Source organism: Callospermophilus lateralis, chromosome 7, assembly GCF_048772815.1.
Source record: "Callospermophilus lateralis isolate mCalLat2 chromosome 7, mCalLat2.hap1, whole genome shotgun sequence".
NCBI classification, from domain to species: Eukaryota; Metazoa; Chordata; class Mammalia; order Rodentia; family Sciuridae; genus Callospermophilus; species Callospermophilus lateralis.
Window position 1 is genome coordinate 939,073 of NC_135311.1, and position 17,777 is coordinate 956,849.

At 56.7% G+C, this 17,777-nt stretch overlaps 1 protein-coding gene across 1 annotated transcript in view; it reads right to left on the reverse strand.

Annotated features, from left to right (window-relative positions):
- Window positions 1-5,164: 5,164 nt before the first annotated feature.
- Window positions 5,165-17,777, reverse strand: part of Gja5 (gap junction protein alpha 5) — a 15,898-nt gene continuing 3,285 nt past the window's right edge. Inside the window, exon 2 of the mRNA XM_077110102.1 lies at window positions 5,165-7,815. Within this exon, the coding sequence (XP_076966217.1) occupies window positions 6,750-7,814 (1,065 nt within the window). The 5' untranslated portion in view covers window position 7,815 and the 3' untranslated portion in view covers window positions 5,165-6,749. The remainder of the gene's footprint in view (window positions 7,816-17,777) is intronic.

The following is a 17,777-nucleotide window of genomic DNA, read 5'->3' on the forward strand; positions in this document are numbered from 1 at the left end:
TGATCTATCAGTCATCCCTTCCCTGCATAATGATCACTTCACCCCAGCTAGTCCCCGTCCCAGCACCGTGCAAGGCACAGAGCGAGCCCGCTCTGACTTCTGTTGAATAAGTGAATGGAATATGTTTTGTTGAATGAATAAGTGGTCACAGAAATGTGAGGCCTTTAATTTCCCTGGACTCCCTCCTACCACCCCCCACGTGCCTCACCAGTTCCCAAGTTCCAGTGGTTGGGGCTCTGCATGTGTCTTAGCTTGTGGCTGAGCACTGTCCCATTGACTTCCATCTCAACGCTGCCACCTGTGGTCACCTTGAAGCCTAGCCCCCACAACCCTCAGAAGTCCCCATCTCCCACAGTTCCCATGGGGGGCCGTCCACCCAGGTCCCCAACAAACCATGAAGTTCTGTTGGTTCTGTGGCAGGTGTTTGTTTGGGTGCTGGGGATTGAACGCTGGGGTGCTTAACCATGGAGCCACAGGCCCAGCCCTTGGTATTTTTTTTATTTTGAGACAAGATCTCCCTAAGTTGCTTAGGACCTCGCAAAGCTACAGAGGCTGGCCTCAAATTCTAGGTCCTCCTACCTCAGCCTCCAAAGGTGCTAGGATCACAGGCTGCACCACTGGGCATGGCCTGTTTTAGTCGGTTATTTTCTCACTCAAGTGTCCTCTCCTCACACAGAAAATTCTTCCTGACTCCTCTCAAAGCCAATTAAGTGTCACTCCTCCATGAAGCTGGTCCAGAACTCTTCTCCCTCCCAGGGTGCTCTCCTTGCTCTGAGGACCTGCCCTGGCCTTCTCTTTACCACTCCTAGCACTACCCCATGTCACCTGGCATTGCCCCCCCCCAGGCCTACGTGGCTAGGACAGGCTTCTCCCTAAGGCCTCCCAACAGTGCCTGCCCGGCCCTGTCCTCCCACGGTGGGCACCCCACGCTCCCCACGTTGGAGGTGCACGGGGCGGGGTGGGAGGGGGCTTGCACACGCCCTCCCGTGCTCAGCCGCCTCTGCCACAGCTCCCCAGCCGTCTGCGTCAGTCTGCAGCCTGGGCCCCCTGCCATGCCTCGCTGCCCTCATTCCAGACAGAGAAACTTTCCCAAGGCTTGAGTTCTGTGGAAGTGGGGAGAGGCGGCTCTGGCAGCCACCCTAGAGAAACACCAGATTTAGCCCAAAGGTTGAGTATACATACATTTTAAAATTTTAAAAATAGCATGATAAGCACTTAACAATTCCTATTCACAAAATAGAGATCATTAGTGCACCCTCCACAGATCCACCAAATAGGTGCGACTGCTTTCATTTTGGTTTATTTCTTGTTTTGGTTCTTACAAATACCTATTTTCACACATCGTGACATGGTGTGCAGACAAGGTGAACATTGCCTTTTTATGAGAGTATGTGATAGCGTGATGCAGACAGCAAGAGGGGCCGTTCCTCCGCCGGCCAGCGTGCAGGTTACTGGATCTCATTCTCCTCCTCTTGCAGGTGGGTCCGACAATCCCATAGATCATTTTAAATGAAATGGTCATTCATGGAGTCCCTTAGCCCAGGGCCTAGAAAACAGTAAGCACCTAACAATTCCAGGTTTGTTTCTTTGTTACCAAAATACATGAGCTTTTCAGGACTGACTTTCCCCCAGCCAACCATATCCGAATCCCATTGGTTTCCAATCTAAAAACCCACATTTTAAATCTAAAACCTTCCCGTTTGCATTTCATTCCCCTTAAAGAAAAACCCCAGGAAGGCAGAAGACACCTTTCCACTCTGGGTCCTTCCGTTGGTCGGAGAGCAGCGGAGCCGGGGACTGGCCTTGGCCGGGCTGCACAGCCAGGCTCCGGCACCCCGAAAGGCTTCTCCTGAGGAGATCCTGATCAGCAGTAAGCTGTCCCCGGGCGATGGGGCCTGGACTCGCGGCAGAGGGAGGGAGGGACGGTCCTTCGGGAGCCACAGCCCCCAGGGCTTCATCCGGGTCAGGAGTGGGTGCCACTCAGCTGATTTCTCAGTAGCATCAGGCTCCGTCCGGGCCGAACATCACCTCCCTGCCACCTGAATCAGTGAGGGGCCTGGACCCTGTGGCCACTCCTTGGCTTGAGGCTCTGAAGGTGTCTATAAAGTCATGCAGACTCCTGGCCGAGCTCTCCTCACCTGAGTCTCGCGCAATCCTGCCAACATCCCCCCCCCCGTCACTGTGTCCAAGGCTCCGTCGGGGTGCCCTGCCAGGTGACCCGGCCTGAAGACCAAGCTTTGCCCAAGTCAGTGTCCCTCCCCTGAGTCGGAGGTCTGCCCCCAGGGCCAGATTGGAGGCTGTGTCCTACCGCAGCTAAGACTTGTCCTGAAGGGCCTGCCTGCCTGGTGGTGGCCCAACTTGTGTGACCTGGCTGCCCTGCGGCTCTGCCCCTCCCCCTCCCCCCGCTGGCCTCCGTGTCGGGGTCTCGCTGCTGTGACTTCTCCAATGCCAAGGCCACCCTGGGACTCGCCCTGCGGGCTCCTGCCCACCCACTGGGACACAGCCTTCTCCCCAGCCCTGACTCCCATGTGAGCCTGGAGCTGGTTTGTCCCCAAGCCACACCCCTTCCCAAGGCTTCCTTCGGGAGCTGGGCCTAGCGCAGACAGCCCCAAGCAGAAGAGCTGATGCCTGTAGACATCGTGGTCGCCCATGGGACAGGCTGCTTCCTATTCAACGCACGCTATGGCTGGCTTTAATTCAGACCTCTGTCGTGTTCCTCTGTCCCTTGGTGTGCGTTTTGTGACAGTCGGTACCAAAGAGTGTTGTTTGAGGTGTGGCCTGAATTCTGTCCTTCGAGGATGCCGGGCAGACCAAGGCAGAGAAGAGCTGTGTCCCGGAGTCCCCCAGAAGGAACCGGGGTGCCCCCCGGTGGCCCCTCACCAGCGCTGTGTCCTCACTGCAGACCTCGGCTGCAGCAAGACCTCTCTAGAGAGGACCCCCACCCTCTCTGAAGAAGGCCGCCCAGGCGTTGTGGGCCCCGTGGTTCCCGGGTGGCACTCACCTCAGTGTGACATTGTGTGCTTGTTTCCTGCAGACAGGGCCTCCCCCAAGACCACAGGCTACAAAAGGCCAGAGTTCGGTCTGGTCCATAAAATCGTATCCTTGACTCCTAACCCAAAGCCCAGCTCAAAATGAACGTTCAAGATGGGAGACTATTAGGGTGGAGAACGGGCGGTGAGGAAGGACGGGGGCATCGGGGGTGGAAGGGTCCAAATCACGTTTCGTGCATGTTCAGACATGCCAAAGGCAACCCACATTCTGTAGAATGTCACACACCAATAAAAAGACAGTAGTTCAATAAGCACTTGTTGAGTGACAGTTTTCCTCCTCCAGTTGGAAGAAGAGTGAAAACCTCTGGACCGTCCCCATCGCTGGCGACCACTAGGTGACCAACGCTAGGAAGACCCACTGACCCTGTTCCGTTTACATGTCTGTCATTTGAATTCTATGTGCTGTCAAGGGCCTGCACCTGGGCTGGCTCCAGGGCCTCCCAGGGCCTCCCGGGGCCTCCCGGGGCCTCCCGGGGACGGGGAGGTGGGCGGCTATTCTCGGTGGCCCTTTCTAGCCTCACTGGCTTCTTGATCTGCACATCATGGAAGCCATCCTCCAAACACCCTGCAAGGCCCTGTCTCTCTGCTGTCAAAAGTTTGCTATTAAGAAAGCAATCTGAGACTCATTTATACTGTGATTTTCCATAGGAGCACTGTTAGCTTCTAACTACTTAGACCCTTAGCCATTGCCATGAGACACCAGTCAGTGGTAGAGATTCTGGCCTTCTCTGGCACTAGGGGAAGGGAATTCAGGAAGGGCCTGAAGGAGCCTAAAACTCAGAGTGTGTTCACTGTATTATCCACCAACTATGCTCTTAGCGAAGGAGCTTTGGCTGCAGAGAGAAAATGAGTGCAGAAATTCATGAGGTTGCAATCTTACTAAAAAATGAGTCCCGGGCTGGGGCTGGGGCTGGGGCTGAGTGGCAGGTGTGAGGCTCTGGGTTCGATCCTCGGCACCACATAAAAATAAAGAAATGAAATAAAGACATTCTCTCCACCTACAACTACAAAAAAAAAAAAATGACAAAGAAGTCAGTCCCTTGGGCCTTTGCACTCATGATATTACCCGTTGCAGCTGTGTCTAGGAAACCACGAGATGTGCTGCTTTTCTCTAGGGAAAAACAGACGAGTCCCAGGACATCCTTCCGGCTGGACTCCTCAGACCCTGTGGGCGAGGCGCCGTAACCCGGCACAGGTGCACGCCCACATCCCAACACAGGTGCCCTAGGATGTGTTCAGTGACCTGTCTGCAAGGTCTGTCCAGAGCAGCTGACCAACGGGATCAGAGTGGACGCTCGCGCTCCTTCTCACTAACCTTGTTTCATTCTTTTGGAAGTGACATCTATTTGTTGGTGCCTCCACGCGTGTTTGGACAGGAATCATTTCTGCTCTTCCTGTCAGCGGGGCCAGTGGGAAGCTGGTCCAGTCTTGGAAAACCTCAGTTTCCATGTCCGTAGAGCGGGGTGCTGAGACCTATTCCAGAGTGGCCACTCATCAGGTCCGAGCCAGGTCTCTCCCTGCCTCTGTTTTCCCTCATAATATCACTTTCTGGAGCCTTTTGGGTCTTAGAATTGATCATAAATTGTATTTAATTCTATTGTAGTTGCTTCCTTTGTGGAATTACTTTGACCACTTCAGGTAGGTCAGATTGTGAGCTCCCAGGGGGAGTTCTGGGATCAGTCCTAACGTCCCAGGTTTTCAAATACTCTTCTAAATGGGAACAAAAGTAATCAGGGTAATAATAGTGATGGTTCCCATCTAACAACAGACTATGAACACACGCTCACTCACACACACACACACAACTGTGCCCCAAGCAGTCGGCCAGACTGTCTCTCACTTAACAGTCCTAGGCCTGATCTGCAGATGACAGAACAAAGTCTCAGCTATTAAGGGGCTTGCCACTGTAAATCAGCCGCTGGGATTGGAGCCCTCACACGTGGGACCCTGAAGCTCCCCTTCCCACCCCAGTCAACCCCCCCCTCACCCTTCTCCTGGAGTCACAATGTACAAGGGACACAAAGGGTGATGTAAGACAGAGTTTATTAGGAAAAATGACTCACATCAGTTCTCTTTTTCTTCCTGTGAAATTCTCACCATCAAGGAGTGACCTCGCAGAATCTCTGATTCAAAAACATGCATTTCACACGCACACACGCACACACACCTGCACACATGCATTTTCAAAGGTGATAATGTCACTATCCAACTCTGGGCGTCTTTGATCTGCATTCCAAATGGCAGCCACCGTGGTGGGTTCTTCTGGAGGCAGAGCCTCTGCCTCCCTCACTTGGCAGTCTCCTGGGGGCACCAGAGAAGATCGGAGTCTGTGCCCCTTAAACAAGGACCTTCCCAACAGAACTAAACAAGCTGGAGACTCCCTCCTGGCTTCTGCCCTCCAGCACCTGGGGGAGGCCTGGGGTCTCGCGGTGCCACCACCCTCCTCTGGGCGCCCAAGTTGGCAGTCAGCAGGAGAAGGAGCCGGAGGGAGATGGTCTCCAGGGGCTTCTCTCCTCTCCCGTCTCGTCTTCACGGCAGAACTGCTTCCCCAGGAGGGTTCTAGGGAGCACGATTCTGCCTTTGTTTTCATAAGTCCTCGGGGAATCCTGCCAGCCTCGGTGCTGGCGATCTGGACGGAATCTGAGAGACAGGGCTCTTGGGTTTCCTGCCCATGAGATCTCTTTTGGCCGGGAGGGGTGGTTTCCCAGGTTTGGACCCAGGGGCACTTCACCACTGACCACTCCCCCAGCCTTCTTTGGGTTTTATTTAGAGACAGGGTCTTGCTGAGTTGCTGAGGCTGGCTTTGAACTCACCATCCTCCTGTCTCAGCCTCCCGAGCCTCTAGAATCACAGGCTTGGCCACTGGGCCCGGCCACCCCTGTTGATAAGATCTTTGGAGGACGCTGGACAAACAGCCCAGGGAGGATCGGGAGGAGGGGCGAGAATGGTTTCTGTCACTGAGTTGAGCTGTGAAGGAGCCCCGGGACGAGGGGTAGTGGCAGGAATCCCAGTGGCCCCAGGACGAGGGGTAGTGGCAGGAATCCCAGTGGCCCCAGGACGAGGGGTAGTGGCAGGAATCCCAGTGGTGTTTGCATGCACAGAGACTCCCCATGAGAGCAGGTGTCCTGTGGACTGGGCACGCTCTGGCGAAGGAAAGGCGGGGACATCCCCCACATGGGCCATCTGCCAGAGGTACAGACCAGAACACCTCTAAAGTGGAGGCTGATGGTCAAGTTCTGGGGATCCCTTTAAAAACTGAGTAGAGGAGGAGCACCCGGCAGGCAAGGCCCCTCACCGACTCCAGGGGACTCCAGGACACGGCCCGCGGGGACAAGATCTGGCGCAGGCGGGTTGCAAGTCCTCTCTGAACCCCTCCGTGGGAGGCAGGGCTGGGTGGTTCTTTGGGGATGGAGCAGGAGGCCCTGATGGGGTGCTTCTGGTGTTCTACTCCTGGGCTCCCTCCCTGGGATCCCAAGCCCCCTCCCTCCCTCTGCCCTAGGCGAGAAGTAACCCAGAGACGGCCCCAGCACGCCAGGTGGAGGTGGGGCGCAGCGCTGGGGAGCCCGTCTCCTGGCTCTCAGAGCTCCGGGCACACCTTCAGCAGCGCCCACCCGGGAGACGCAGGGCCCACGGAGCCGAGGAGTGACGAGGATGGGCCTCTTTCTCCCCGCCTACCCCTGGTCCTCCCCTGGTTGAGGGTCACACTGATAGGTCATCTGACCTGGCCTTGCTGCTGGCCTTGCTGAGACGGCGCTTGTCACTGGGATAGCCGTGTGGGAGGCGGTGACCGGCGGAGACTCCGTGGGGCACCTCGGGCTTCTGGCCATACCGGATCTGGATGAAACCCTCCCTGGGGTCTTGCTGCTGGCCCGGCACTGGGTCCGCGGCCAGGCTGTCCGGGTTCTGCGGGGGGACCCTGCTGTGACCGAAGGGACGGAAGAACTTTGCCCCGGGGCCGTCCTCCAGGCACTGGTTGAAGTCGGGTGGAGGCGTGCCGCTCTGGGCCGGGCCCTTGGAGGGACCAGGCAGGCGCTGCTGAGGCCTGCCCCACTTGTGCCTTGTCCTCCTCCAGCCCAGGTGGCAGAGCTCAGCCAGGCTGAGGAAGAGGGACAGCGCGGCCACCGCCAGCATGAAGACGATGAAGACGTTCTTCTCCGTGGGCCTGGACACGTAGCAGTTGACCGGGTGAGGGCAGGGGCTCCGGCGGCACACGTGCAGGGTGCTCAGGAAGATCCCGTAGAGGAGGTACTGGCCCACGATGAAGGCCACCTCCATGGCGGTGCGGATCAGGATGGTGCAGACGTAGGTGTTGAGCAGGGTGCCCTGGAGGAGCACCCGCCCGTTCATCTCTTCCCAGCAGGACAGCTCCGCCTTCTCGGCCGCTGGGTACCCGTAGGAGCCAGCCCCGCGGTGGCCCTCTTTGGCCCCCTGGGCCTCCCGGAGCTTCCGCTTCTCCTCCATGCGCACGTGGTGCACGGCGTGGCCCATGTACACGAGCGACGGCGTGGACACGAAGATGATCTGCAGCACCCAGTAGCGGATGTGCGAGATGGGGAAGGCCTGGTCGTAGCACACGTTCTCGCAGCCCGGCTGAATGGTGTCGCACTGGAAGTCGGCCTGCTCATCGCCCCAGGAGGACTCGGCCGCGGTGCCCAGCACCAGCATGCGGAAGATGAAGAGCACCGTGAGCCAGACCTTGCCGATCACCGTGGAGTGCTTGTGCACCTCCTCCAGGAACTCGCCCAGGAAGCTCCAGTCGCCCATGCTGCCAGGGAAGGGGAGAGAGGGAGAGAGAGAGAGGGAGAGAGAGAAGGGTGTTTCTGCAAAGGTCTGCAAGGTCCACCATGTTCTGGACCTTGATCCAGACCAACACAGAATCAAGTGCACTCTACCCCCAGCCCCCAGCAAAAATGAAGAGAGGGGATTGGGCTTCCACACTTGGAAGGATCTAGATGTCAGCTGAGGTGTGAGTCACAGTTGGAACCTGTGCTCCGACTCCCAGAGACTCTACCTCAGGAGTCTGAGGGCCCCAGAACCTGAATCTGCCACAAGCAGCCCAGGAGGTTCTGGTGCAGACAGTCCACAGACCACACCAGACCAACACTGGAGAAAGAAACAGAACTGGAGTCTGCAGGTACCGCGACTCACATTCACTTCACGGGATCTACTTCTTTACCTGTCATGGGGACGGAAATAAGTGCACTAGAGGATCTGCAGGACCCAGGTAGATGAAGTGTCTGATGTGCTGAAAACTACAGGGTAAACATCCGTGGGTTTGGAAGATCCACAGAAAAGGAATCTTTAAGGGTTCCGGAGGCGGAGGTGGGAGAGGAGGAAGGAGGTTGGCTGTGGCAGATTTGGCTTCTCGGGAAGCACTCTGTAATGACAGACCATCCAGGGGACAGCCGTGTCGAGAGGGAGGAACAGTGTGTCTCCACGGTGTTGGGGAGGAGCGCTTAGCTGCTGGCCGCCTTGCTCTGCAAGTCCACCTGGGGCACTTTGTCCCGCAGGCCCGTCCTGAGGGACTCAGCAACGTCTCCTTTCAACTGTGACCTCCCGGGCCCTCTGCTCTAGCTGATGACACCTTCCAAGCTCTGACCCGTTCCGTGATCACTCGCACCCTTCCTGCTCACACTCTTCCAACAGAGGCGTCTTGAAAACAGGGGCTTTCCTCTGTATCACCAGAGCGCGGCCCAGAGTGGACGTGCAGGAAGCCTGGCTGAGTGAAGGAAAGAGTGACGAGCCTCGATGTCCCAACTAGTAACGGACCAGCTCCTTGTCCTGGCCGCGTCCCACGAGAGGAGGCAAACCCAGACGCGCTCCCGCAGGACGAGGCGCCCAGTGGGGACAGAGTGCTCTGGAAGGCTTCTCTGTCCCCCGGAGAGTGAGGCGCCTCACCACAGTTCTTTCCTTCTCCTCTGCTTCCTGCCCATGGACAGGGTGGTGTGGGCCAAAGGTCTGAAGTGCCCACAGAATGCCAGAAACGCTGGCCAACGCCCCGAGGCACACATCAGAGTTGAACAGGACCTTAGGTGGTCAAGGTCACATTTTGACCTTCATGTCTTGATGCCAACTTTGGTTCCCTTTGGAACGTGCTTGATGCTGTGGAAAGGCAGGGTGGGGTGCTGCCCCTCACGGTCCACATTCACTGACTCCCGCGTGAGGCCTCGCCAGAGACCAGTCTCCGGGTTCTGACTCCTCCCAGCCCCAGGTCCCCAGCCCTGAGAGCATGTGGGGTCCCTGCCTGAGTGGGAAAGGCTCATCCTTGTTCCTCTCCATATCAAAGACTCAGCCAGGGCTTGAGGCCGTCCTCCGGCTGGTGACTAAACACCTGCCCTGACTTCAGGTGGAGAAGGGCCCGTCCTGGGCCTCCAAACGGGGAAAAGGTGGAGCATGTGCTCAAAAGGAAACAGCTGATAAGACAAGTGTCTGAATGGTCTGTCATCTCTCCTGGGCACGCGTGCGCGTTCAGCACTTCAGGGTCAGCCCCAGACGGGCAGTGACTGGCACATGGTGCGAGAGAGCCAAGAAGGAAGGAGGCAGAGGCAAAGACCCGGAGGAGAGCAGAGGATCCGAAACGGGGAGTGATGGGGAGCTCCAAAGGGAGGAGAAGAAACCTCACGATGGTCAGAAGAAGACGGGCACGGGAATCAGATGATGAGTTCAGATCCCTGCAACTGTGTGCAGAGCTCAGCTGAGTGTGCGGTCTGTGTTTCCTCGTCCTCCAGGTGGACAGCACTGGGACCTAGTCCCTAGGGTAGGTGGACGATGAAGAGAAAGCTCAGCATGGAACAGGCTCAGCCCGTGAGTAAAAGACAGCCCTCGCTGACAAGCAGAGAAGTAGGAAGAAGGAGAGAGAGAGAGAGCGCAAGGCGGGAAAAGAGCTTACCAAGGAGAAAAGAGGGATGAAGGGAAGAGCAGGGTGGGGGTGAGGGAACGGAACTCAGGAGGGAATCCACACAAGTACACGTTCTGTTCTTCCGGGACTTGGGACCTGCGTTCAATCCCTGACGACATCTCCCTGGTGGTCTCTGTCACTCATTTCTTGCAAGTCCCCAAAGAAGCATAAAAATGGTTCCAGACAAAGAACGTGACACTCTGGTCTCGTCCGCCAAAAGGCTTGACCGCTGACTTCCTTACTTATGGGCAAGGCATCCACCTGGAGAGAGGCAGCACTTGAGAAGGGAGCACCTTGGAAAATCGGGAAGGGCATCAGGAAAGACGTCTCCGAGGGAGGGAGGGAGCGACAGAACTCAGCCGAGCAGGCACAGCAGCAGGCAGGCCCGGCCCTGCTGGAGGAAAGAGGAGCAGGCCTTTCACTTACGACTCCTGCCGACCTCCAGGCCAGTCAGAGAACTTAGGAACCACCAGCCGTCAGCTCATGATGTGAAAGGTCCGGCGGGGCCAGGTTCCAGGGACATCGGCTCCCCTTTGGCCCTCAGGGCCCTGGCCCAAGAAACCAGTGACCAGCGACTGGTGAGCTCACGGGACGCTGCACTAAAAGGCTCTGTAGAGCACTCTCCGTTCCTCAGCAGGAAGTGTGCACGGGCAAAGGGAGTCCCCAGGCCCAGAGCAGAGTCTGTCCATTCATGGGATTCCCTCCACCGCTCTGACTCGGCCTCACCCTGCCTTGTCACCGTCCCCCTCACCTGCTCAGCACCGAGCTCTGTGATTCCCCAGGCACACAGGCAGGCAACTTGTCACCGTCTTCCCTGGCCCCTCTGTTCCCCCCACCTGGAACCCTCTCTTCCACTGTACGGATGGCTGCAAGGTGCCCGGCCTCAGCCAGCCACCGAGGACCCAGCAAGGAGGAAAGGCCAACAGGTTCCCTGTCTTTACGGAGTGCGTCTTTCCTGACTTGTTTTTCCTTTTGGTACTGGGCATTGAACCCAGGGTGCTCCACCACGGAGCGATATCCTGACTCTTTTTAAAAAATCATTTTAAATTTTGATACTTGCAATCCCCCTGCCTCAGCCTCCTGGTTTTCTGGGGTTACAGGTTTTCGCCACAATGCCCGGCTGATTTAACTGTCTTTACCTTCCATCAGGGAGAAATGAAAACAGAATTTCAATAAAGCATGGTGTGTTCAAGTTAAGGAAGGGCAAGGTGCTCCGGGAGCGTGTGGCGGGAGTGGAGTCTGGTTCACTGGGTCTGGAGAAGACTTGGTGAAACTAGCCCTCTGCAACTGATGCTAGTGCTGAAATTCTCATGCCAAAGAAACGGCCCCAGGACCTGGAAGGGAAGGTCTCTACTTCAGAGTTAGGGTTAGGGTTAGGGTTAGGGTCAGGGTTAACAAGGTTCAACATCTTCTTTCAAACCCTCTCGGGGTGTCACATCTGGGACCAGGCAGTTCTGCAGGGCTCACTAAGGAAGCCGTTTGGTCAGAGTAACATGGCGCCGTGGGCAGGAGGGAAAGGGTCAGAGGCAGGATTCTATGGGCTGTGAACCTGAATCATTTCGTGCCTTGACTTCCTGATATATGGCTACAAATAAAACTGAGGAATCTACATCCCCAGTCCAGTGTTCCTCCTGATGCCCACGTCATCACACTCCTACACCTCTAACGTTTCAAAGAAGACCACTTTGTAACGACCCAGCTTAGTCATACATTGAAATTCAGGACTCCTTCCTCTGACCGCTGTAGGACGGAATGAGAGGTCTTCTGAACAGACCCCAGGTCTCCTCCTGTCTCCTGCACTCTCAAGCACGGCCGGTTCCATTCAGCACGTGGATGCACTCGCACCTGGTCACACGCTGCCTCGGACCTGCTCTCCATGAGTTTCTGGTCCGTCAGCCACCCCACAAGTACCTTTCTGAGTTCCTAGTACGTGCCCTCGACCGTTCTGAGTACTAAGAAGAAACCTAGGTGGTGCCAGTTCCAACAAACACTAGGCACTCAGCGATACTCTTAAGTTCATAAAACCAGGCATGATCCTTCCCTCAAGGGTACAACAGCTATCCCCCAAATCAAAGTCCTGTCTTCTACTTTGTATCCTTACTGCATTAGGTTCCCCTATTAGACATGGAACAGGCGCTTTCTGAGAGATTGAAGATGTTTAGCCCTAAGATTGCAAAGTGGTTCTAAGGAGATTCAAATCTTCCTTCCCAAGTCCAACAAAATCACAAGAAAAACTCCCCTGTTCACAATGTGCTTCTCTAACATTTTCTTGTGGGCTCAGAGAAGGAAGGACCGTGATCCTTCTGTTCAGGACTGAACACCCTCAGAGGGTCTTGGCTCAGACAAGAGGGTTCCCCAAAGGGTCGGGTGGGAGACCGGCAAGAAGCTTAGAGGTGACATGACTGGGTGGTGAGAGCCGTGACCCAGTCAGCGCGGCAGCCCTGGGTGTCGGGTGGTGACTGCAGGGTCTGGGTGGAGGAGTGGGCCCCGGGGCTGTGCTGTGGGCAGGAGTCTCCCTCCCTCTCTGTTCCTGGTGCCTGTGCTGAGCCACTTCCCTCCACCACACTCCGCCATGATGTTCTGCTTCATTCAGGCCCAGAGCAATGAGCCAGCCGTCTACAGACTTGGCCCCTGAAACCCGGAGACCCCCAAATAGCCTTTTCCCCTCTGATTGTTCTTGTCAGGTCTTTTGGTCACAGCAGCAAAAACCCGACTACAACACAGACACCCAGTTTTATTATGAATGGACGAATCCTCATGACCAGTCTGGCACGTGTCAGCAAGCGCCCCACCTCCTTCAAGGCGGAGCCCACCTCTCAGAGCTCTGCCCTGGGCACCTCATACTCCTGCTAGCCACGGGCAGGAGTGACCCGAGACATGACTGCTGTTAGCGGCGAGGCCAGGTCAGCTCTGAAGGACCAAGTAGACCTGTGTTGTGCGCCACACTGTGCGGTGCGCTGGGGAAGCAGGATTCAGTCCAGTTCACAGACGGACCGCTCTGGGCTGGGAGTCAGAGACCTGGAGATGGGTGGACTCGGGTGCAGGGGACCCCTTCCTGTGGGACATGAAGTACAGCCCAGGTGGCAGCGGCGGGGGGGGGGGCGCGAGAGGACCCCGTCCCCAGTAGGACTAGGTGTGCACGATGCCCTCCGGGGTAGGGGATGCGGGGAGCCTGAGGGTCTCACCCCAGGGTGGACTGAGGTCAGACCCTAACGTGATGACCCCAGGGGAGGCTGGGGACAGCGGCTGCAGGCTCACTAGTGCCACGCTGTAGCAGTCCCTGGGAGGTGGCCGCAAGTGACGGCGCCCCCCCCACTTGCTGTGACTGCCCCTTGTCCCTGCTGGAGAAGGCGCCCGTAAGGGAGCAGGGCCACTGTCTCCTGAGGGTGGCGAGGGTCCCCGTCTGTTGATTTCAGTCCTGTCTCTGCCGTCGCAGAAACCGTCCCCTCCACAGCCCTGGTGACCTTCCCGCCCCGCTGCGTCTGCGCTGGCCTGAGGCTGCCCTCAGTCTTTGGGGCTCCCGTGGGTACTGAGGGCCATTGCTCTACTGCCCACTCACTCTCCCTGCCACCCCACCTGAAGACACGCTGAACACCTGCCCATCACTGTGCTGTCCCCGCCTCCACAGTGACCAGCACTGCACATGGCACCTGTGACCTCCACAGTGTGACCTCCACAGTGTGACCTCCACAGGAGTGACCTCCACAGTGTGACCTCCACAGGAGTGACCTCCACAGTGTGACCTCCACAGTGTGACCTCCACAGGAGTGACCTCCACAGTGTGACCTCCACAGTGTGACCTCCACAGTGTGACCTCCACAGGAGTGACCTCCACAGTGTGACCTCCACAGTGTGACCTCCACAGGAGTGACCTCCACAGTGTGACCTCCACAGTGTGACCTCCACAGTGTGACCTCCACAGTGTGACCTCCACAGGAACCATGGCGATGAGGGCAAAGCACTCGGGCTCTCAAAACACCCAACGCCAACTGCCCAGGGCGGCCCTTCTCGGCTGCTGAAGGGAAGAGGGGCCACACCGCACGCCAACCAGTGGCCCCCGGGAAGCTGGACGTGGAGGGCTTTATAAAGTGTCAGGGTGACCTCTCCTCTCTGGTACCTCCCTCTCACTCCCCCACAGTCCTGCCGTGAGGGCCTGTAGGGGACAGCGGCAGGCACACTGGCCTCCAGCCTCAGCCCCCGAGTGTCTTGATCATCCTGGGGCCTCTCACTGCTTCTCCTGGTTCATCCAGAGTGACACACACAGGGGACTGGGCATAGGTGATGGTGATGACGGCAAGATGCACTCATGGGGACTCTCCCACACGTCCGACCCCTGTGTGTGTGTGTGTGTGTGTGTGTGTCTGTCTCTGTGTGTATGTGTCTCTGTGTGTGTGTTTCTGTGTGTGTGTCTGTGTGTATGTGTCTGTGTGTGTGTTCATGTGTCTGTGTGTCTCTGTGTGTGTGTCTGTGTGTGTGTCTCTGTGTGTGTGTGTCTCTGTGTGTGTGTTCATGTGTCTGTGTGTCTCTGTGTGTGTGTCTGTGTGTATGTGTCTCTCTGTGTGTGTGTCTCTGTGTGTGTCTGTGTGTGTGTCTCTGTGTGTGTCTGTGTGTGTGTCTGTGTGTGTGTACATGTGTCTCTGTGTGTGTTTCTGTGTGTCTGTCTCTGTGTGTGTGTGTGTGTGTTCATATGTCTGTGTGTCTCTGTGTGTGTGTTCATGTGTCTATGTGTCTCTGTGTGTGTGTCTGTGTGTGTGTGCATGTGTCTCTGTGTGTGTCTCTGTGTGTGTGTCTCTCTGTGTGTGTGTCTCTGTGTGTGTGTTCATGTGTCTGTGTGTCTCTGTGTGTGTGTCTGTGTGTATGTGTCTCTCTGTGTGTGTGTCTCTGTGTGTGTCTGTGTGTGTGCATGTGTCTCTGTGTGTGTTTCTGTGTGTCTGTCTCTGTGTGTGTCTCTGTGTGTGTGTTTCTGAGTGTGTGTGTCTGTGTGTGTGTCTGTGTGTGTCTCTGTGTGTGTGTTTCTGTGTATGTGTCTCTGTGTGTGTGTCTCTGTGTGTGCATGTGTCTCTGTGTGTGTTTCTGTGTGTGTGTGTCTGTGTGTGTGTGTCTCTGTGTGTGTGTTTTTGTGTGTGTGTGTCTGTGTGTGTGTCTCTCTGTGTGTATCTCTGTGTGTGTGTTTCTGTGTGTGTTTCTGTGTGTGTGTGTCTGTGTGTGTGTGTCTGTGTGTATGTGTCTGTGTGTGTGTCTGTGTGTATGTGTCTGTGTGTGTGTGTCTGTGTGTGTGTCTCTGTGTGTGTTTCAGTGTGTGTGCATGTGTCTCTGTGTGTGTTTCTGTGTGTGTGTCTCTGTGTGTGTGTTTCTGTGTGTGTGCATGTGTCTCTGTGTGCGTGTGTGTGCATGTGTCTGTGTGTGTTCATGTGTCTGTGTGTGTCTCTGTGTGTGTCTGTGTGTGCGTGTGTCTGTGAATGCGTGTGTGTCTGTGTGTGTCTCTGTGTCTATCTGTGTGTGCATGTGTGTCTGTGTGTGTCTCTGTGTCTATGTGTGTGTGTGTGCGTGTGTGTGCCTGCGTGTGTGTGCATGTGTGTCTGTGTGGGTGTGAAACTTCAATACCTGTTTTCTGGTTCACCACAACTTGAAGAAGTGAGGAATATTCTCACCCTCACTTAACAGGGCTCAGAAAGTGTGACCTGAGAGAGGCCCACGGCTAGTACAGGGCGGAGCTGGGTCAAAGCCCCGGCCAGAGCTGGCCCATCCCACAGCACGGCGCCCACCACCTCCGCCTTAGCGATCCACGAAGCTGTCCTCCTGATTGGTGGCGCCTTGCCGGTCAGAGGCTGGCCCCTTTCACAAGGGGACGTCCGTGAGGCCACTGCTGGGACACACGTTGATCATAAGTGGGTGGCACCTGGGTTTTCTTTCTTTTTTCCTGACTTGGGCTTGGGAAGCCCCTTGGGTCCAGGGGAAATGACCAGACGCACGCTAATAGAGTGGCTACGGAGCCGGGCACTGGGGGCCACTTCCTCAGGACCTGCAGTCCACCGGCCACACAGCACCCCTCCAGAGAGGGAGGGAGACAGGGACGAGAGCCAGGGGAAAGCCACGGAGCATGCCGCGCTCACCGCAGGACACCCTGCTGTCACAGCTGCTCCAAAGCCAGGACGGAGCAGGGACAGACAAAGTGGGGAAGGACAGTCATGCTGAAGGATGTGCGCCTGAAAATGCTGAGAAGCGATATTTACGAGGAGGGGATGGAAGGGGGTGCACGGACAGATTCAATCACGGCAGATCCCGAGAGGCCCTGTAAGTTCCCCAGGGAGCTGATTAGTGATGGAGACTCTGCTTGGGTGACGCTCACATCTCCGTGCTGACCCACCATCTTGTCATAAAGCGGTGAACAGAAAGGGTCTAGAGATCAGTCAGCGAACCCCTCATTTCTACACTGGATGACGAAGGTCCGGGAGAGCCAAGTGATCCTGCCCACAGAGAGCTCTCAGCTGTGTATATTCCATTAGAAAGCCGCGCTTTCTAATCCTCCCCTAACTCTTCTAGGAATTGGTGTTGTCCCATCTCACAGGAAAGAAACCTGAGGCTCAGGGTCAGGGAGCTTGTCCAGTCTCACAACTAGCAAATCCTGCACAAGGGGACTCGCCCCGCTCAGCCTGACCCCAAAGCCCGCGTTCTCTGTGACTCTGAGAAGGGGAGGAAAGAGGCCGAGGCCCGGCAGACTGGTGGGTCTGCACTGGGACCCGTCTCAGCCGGTGGGAGGCTTCCTCTCACTTCTCCACGTCCCATAAAGAGGCCCGAGCTGCTTCTTTCAGCTTCTGGTCACCGGCTGGCCACCTCTTGCCTATGCTGTTCCCAGAATTGGTCACCACCTCGGGGGCCTCGCCCACAGTGGTGCGGATTCCCAGACGCTCGCATCTGCCGCCATTTGGCCAGAACTCACATATAGAAAGTCATTTCCTTTTTTAGCCACTAAGTGCTCTGGGCTGCGGGGTGTCTCCTGCTGGTTCCCGGCTGGCCACACCGAGGGCTGTGTTCCACTGATGTCACTTCATGACAAGAGCCACAGAAACAGCAACCCTCAGATGACAGGACTCACAGTTCCTGAGAAATGGCGGGACCGCTGCCCGGCGGCCTCCCTTTCCCGCCGAGTGGCCTTAGTAAGTCATTTCCGTCCTGTGTCCAGCTTGTCTGCACAGTGGAAATGCCCACCGGGGATAAAGGGGAGGTGAGTGTGGGAAGCCCGAGGACGGTACTGGCCTGTAGAAAGCATGGAATGATGCTAGGGCCCGGTTTCCTCTCTGACGCCGCCAATAAAGACTCCCCCACGTGATGCAGGAGCCACTCTACGGAGCTGTGGGCCGCAGGCAGGTCAGTGGCTCAGTGCTGGGAGGGGACTATCGAGGCAGGGACACTCCTTCCTCTGTCCACTCCTCGTTCTACGAGGCAGAAGCCTTCCCTGCCGCAGAGGCGGTGCAGAGAGGGGCACCTGCCCAGAGCAGTCCCTGTCGCTCCTGTGACAGGCCCACCCTGTCCCCTCACATGGCTGTGACTCAAGCCCCGGGCCTGTCTCATGCAGACTGCCACCCCCAGAGGCTGCGCACTTCTGAATCTGACCACCCAGCCAGGACGTCCACCAGAGAGGGGGCAGTGGAGGAGGGTGTGCCGCCGTCTTGACCCTCGTCGCCTCTGTCCCCTCCAGAAGTCCTGAACCATGAAGTCTCCAGGCTGCAGTCAGGATCTGGAGGTCCCCTGTGAACCCGTCGTGTCACCGTTTCACGGAGGCTCTTTGTGGCGCCAGCTGCCTCTTCGTGACTTCAGACAGGAGACAC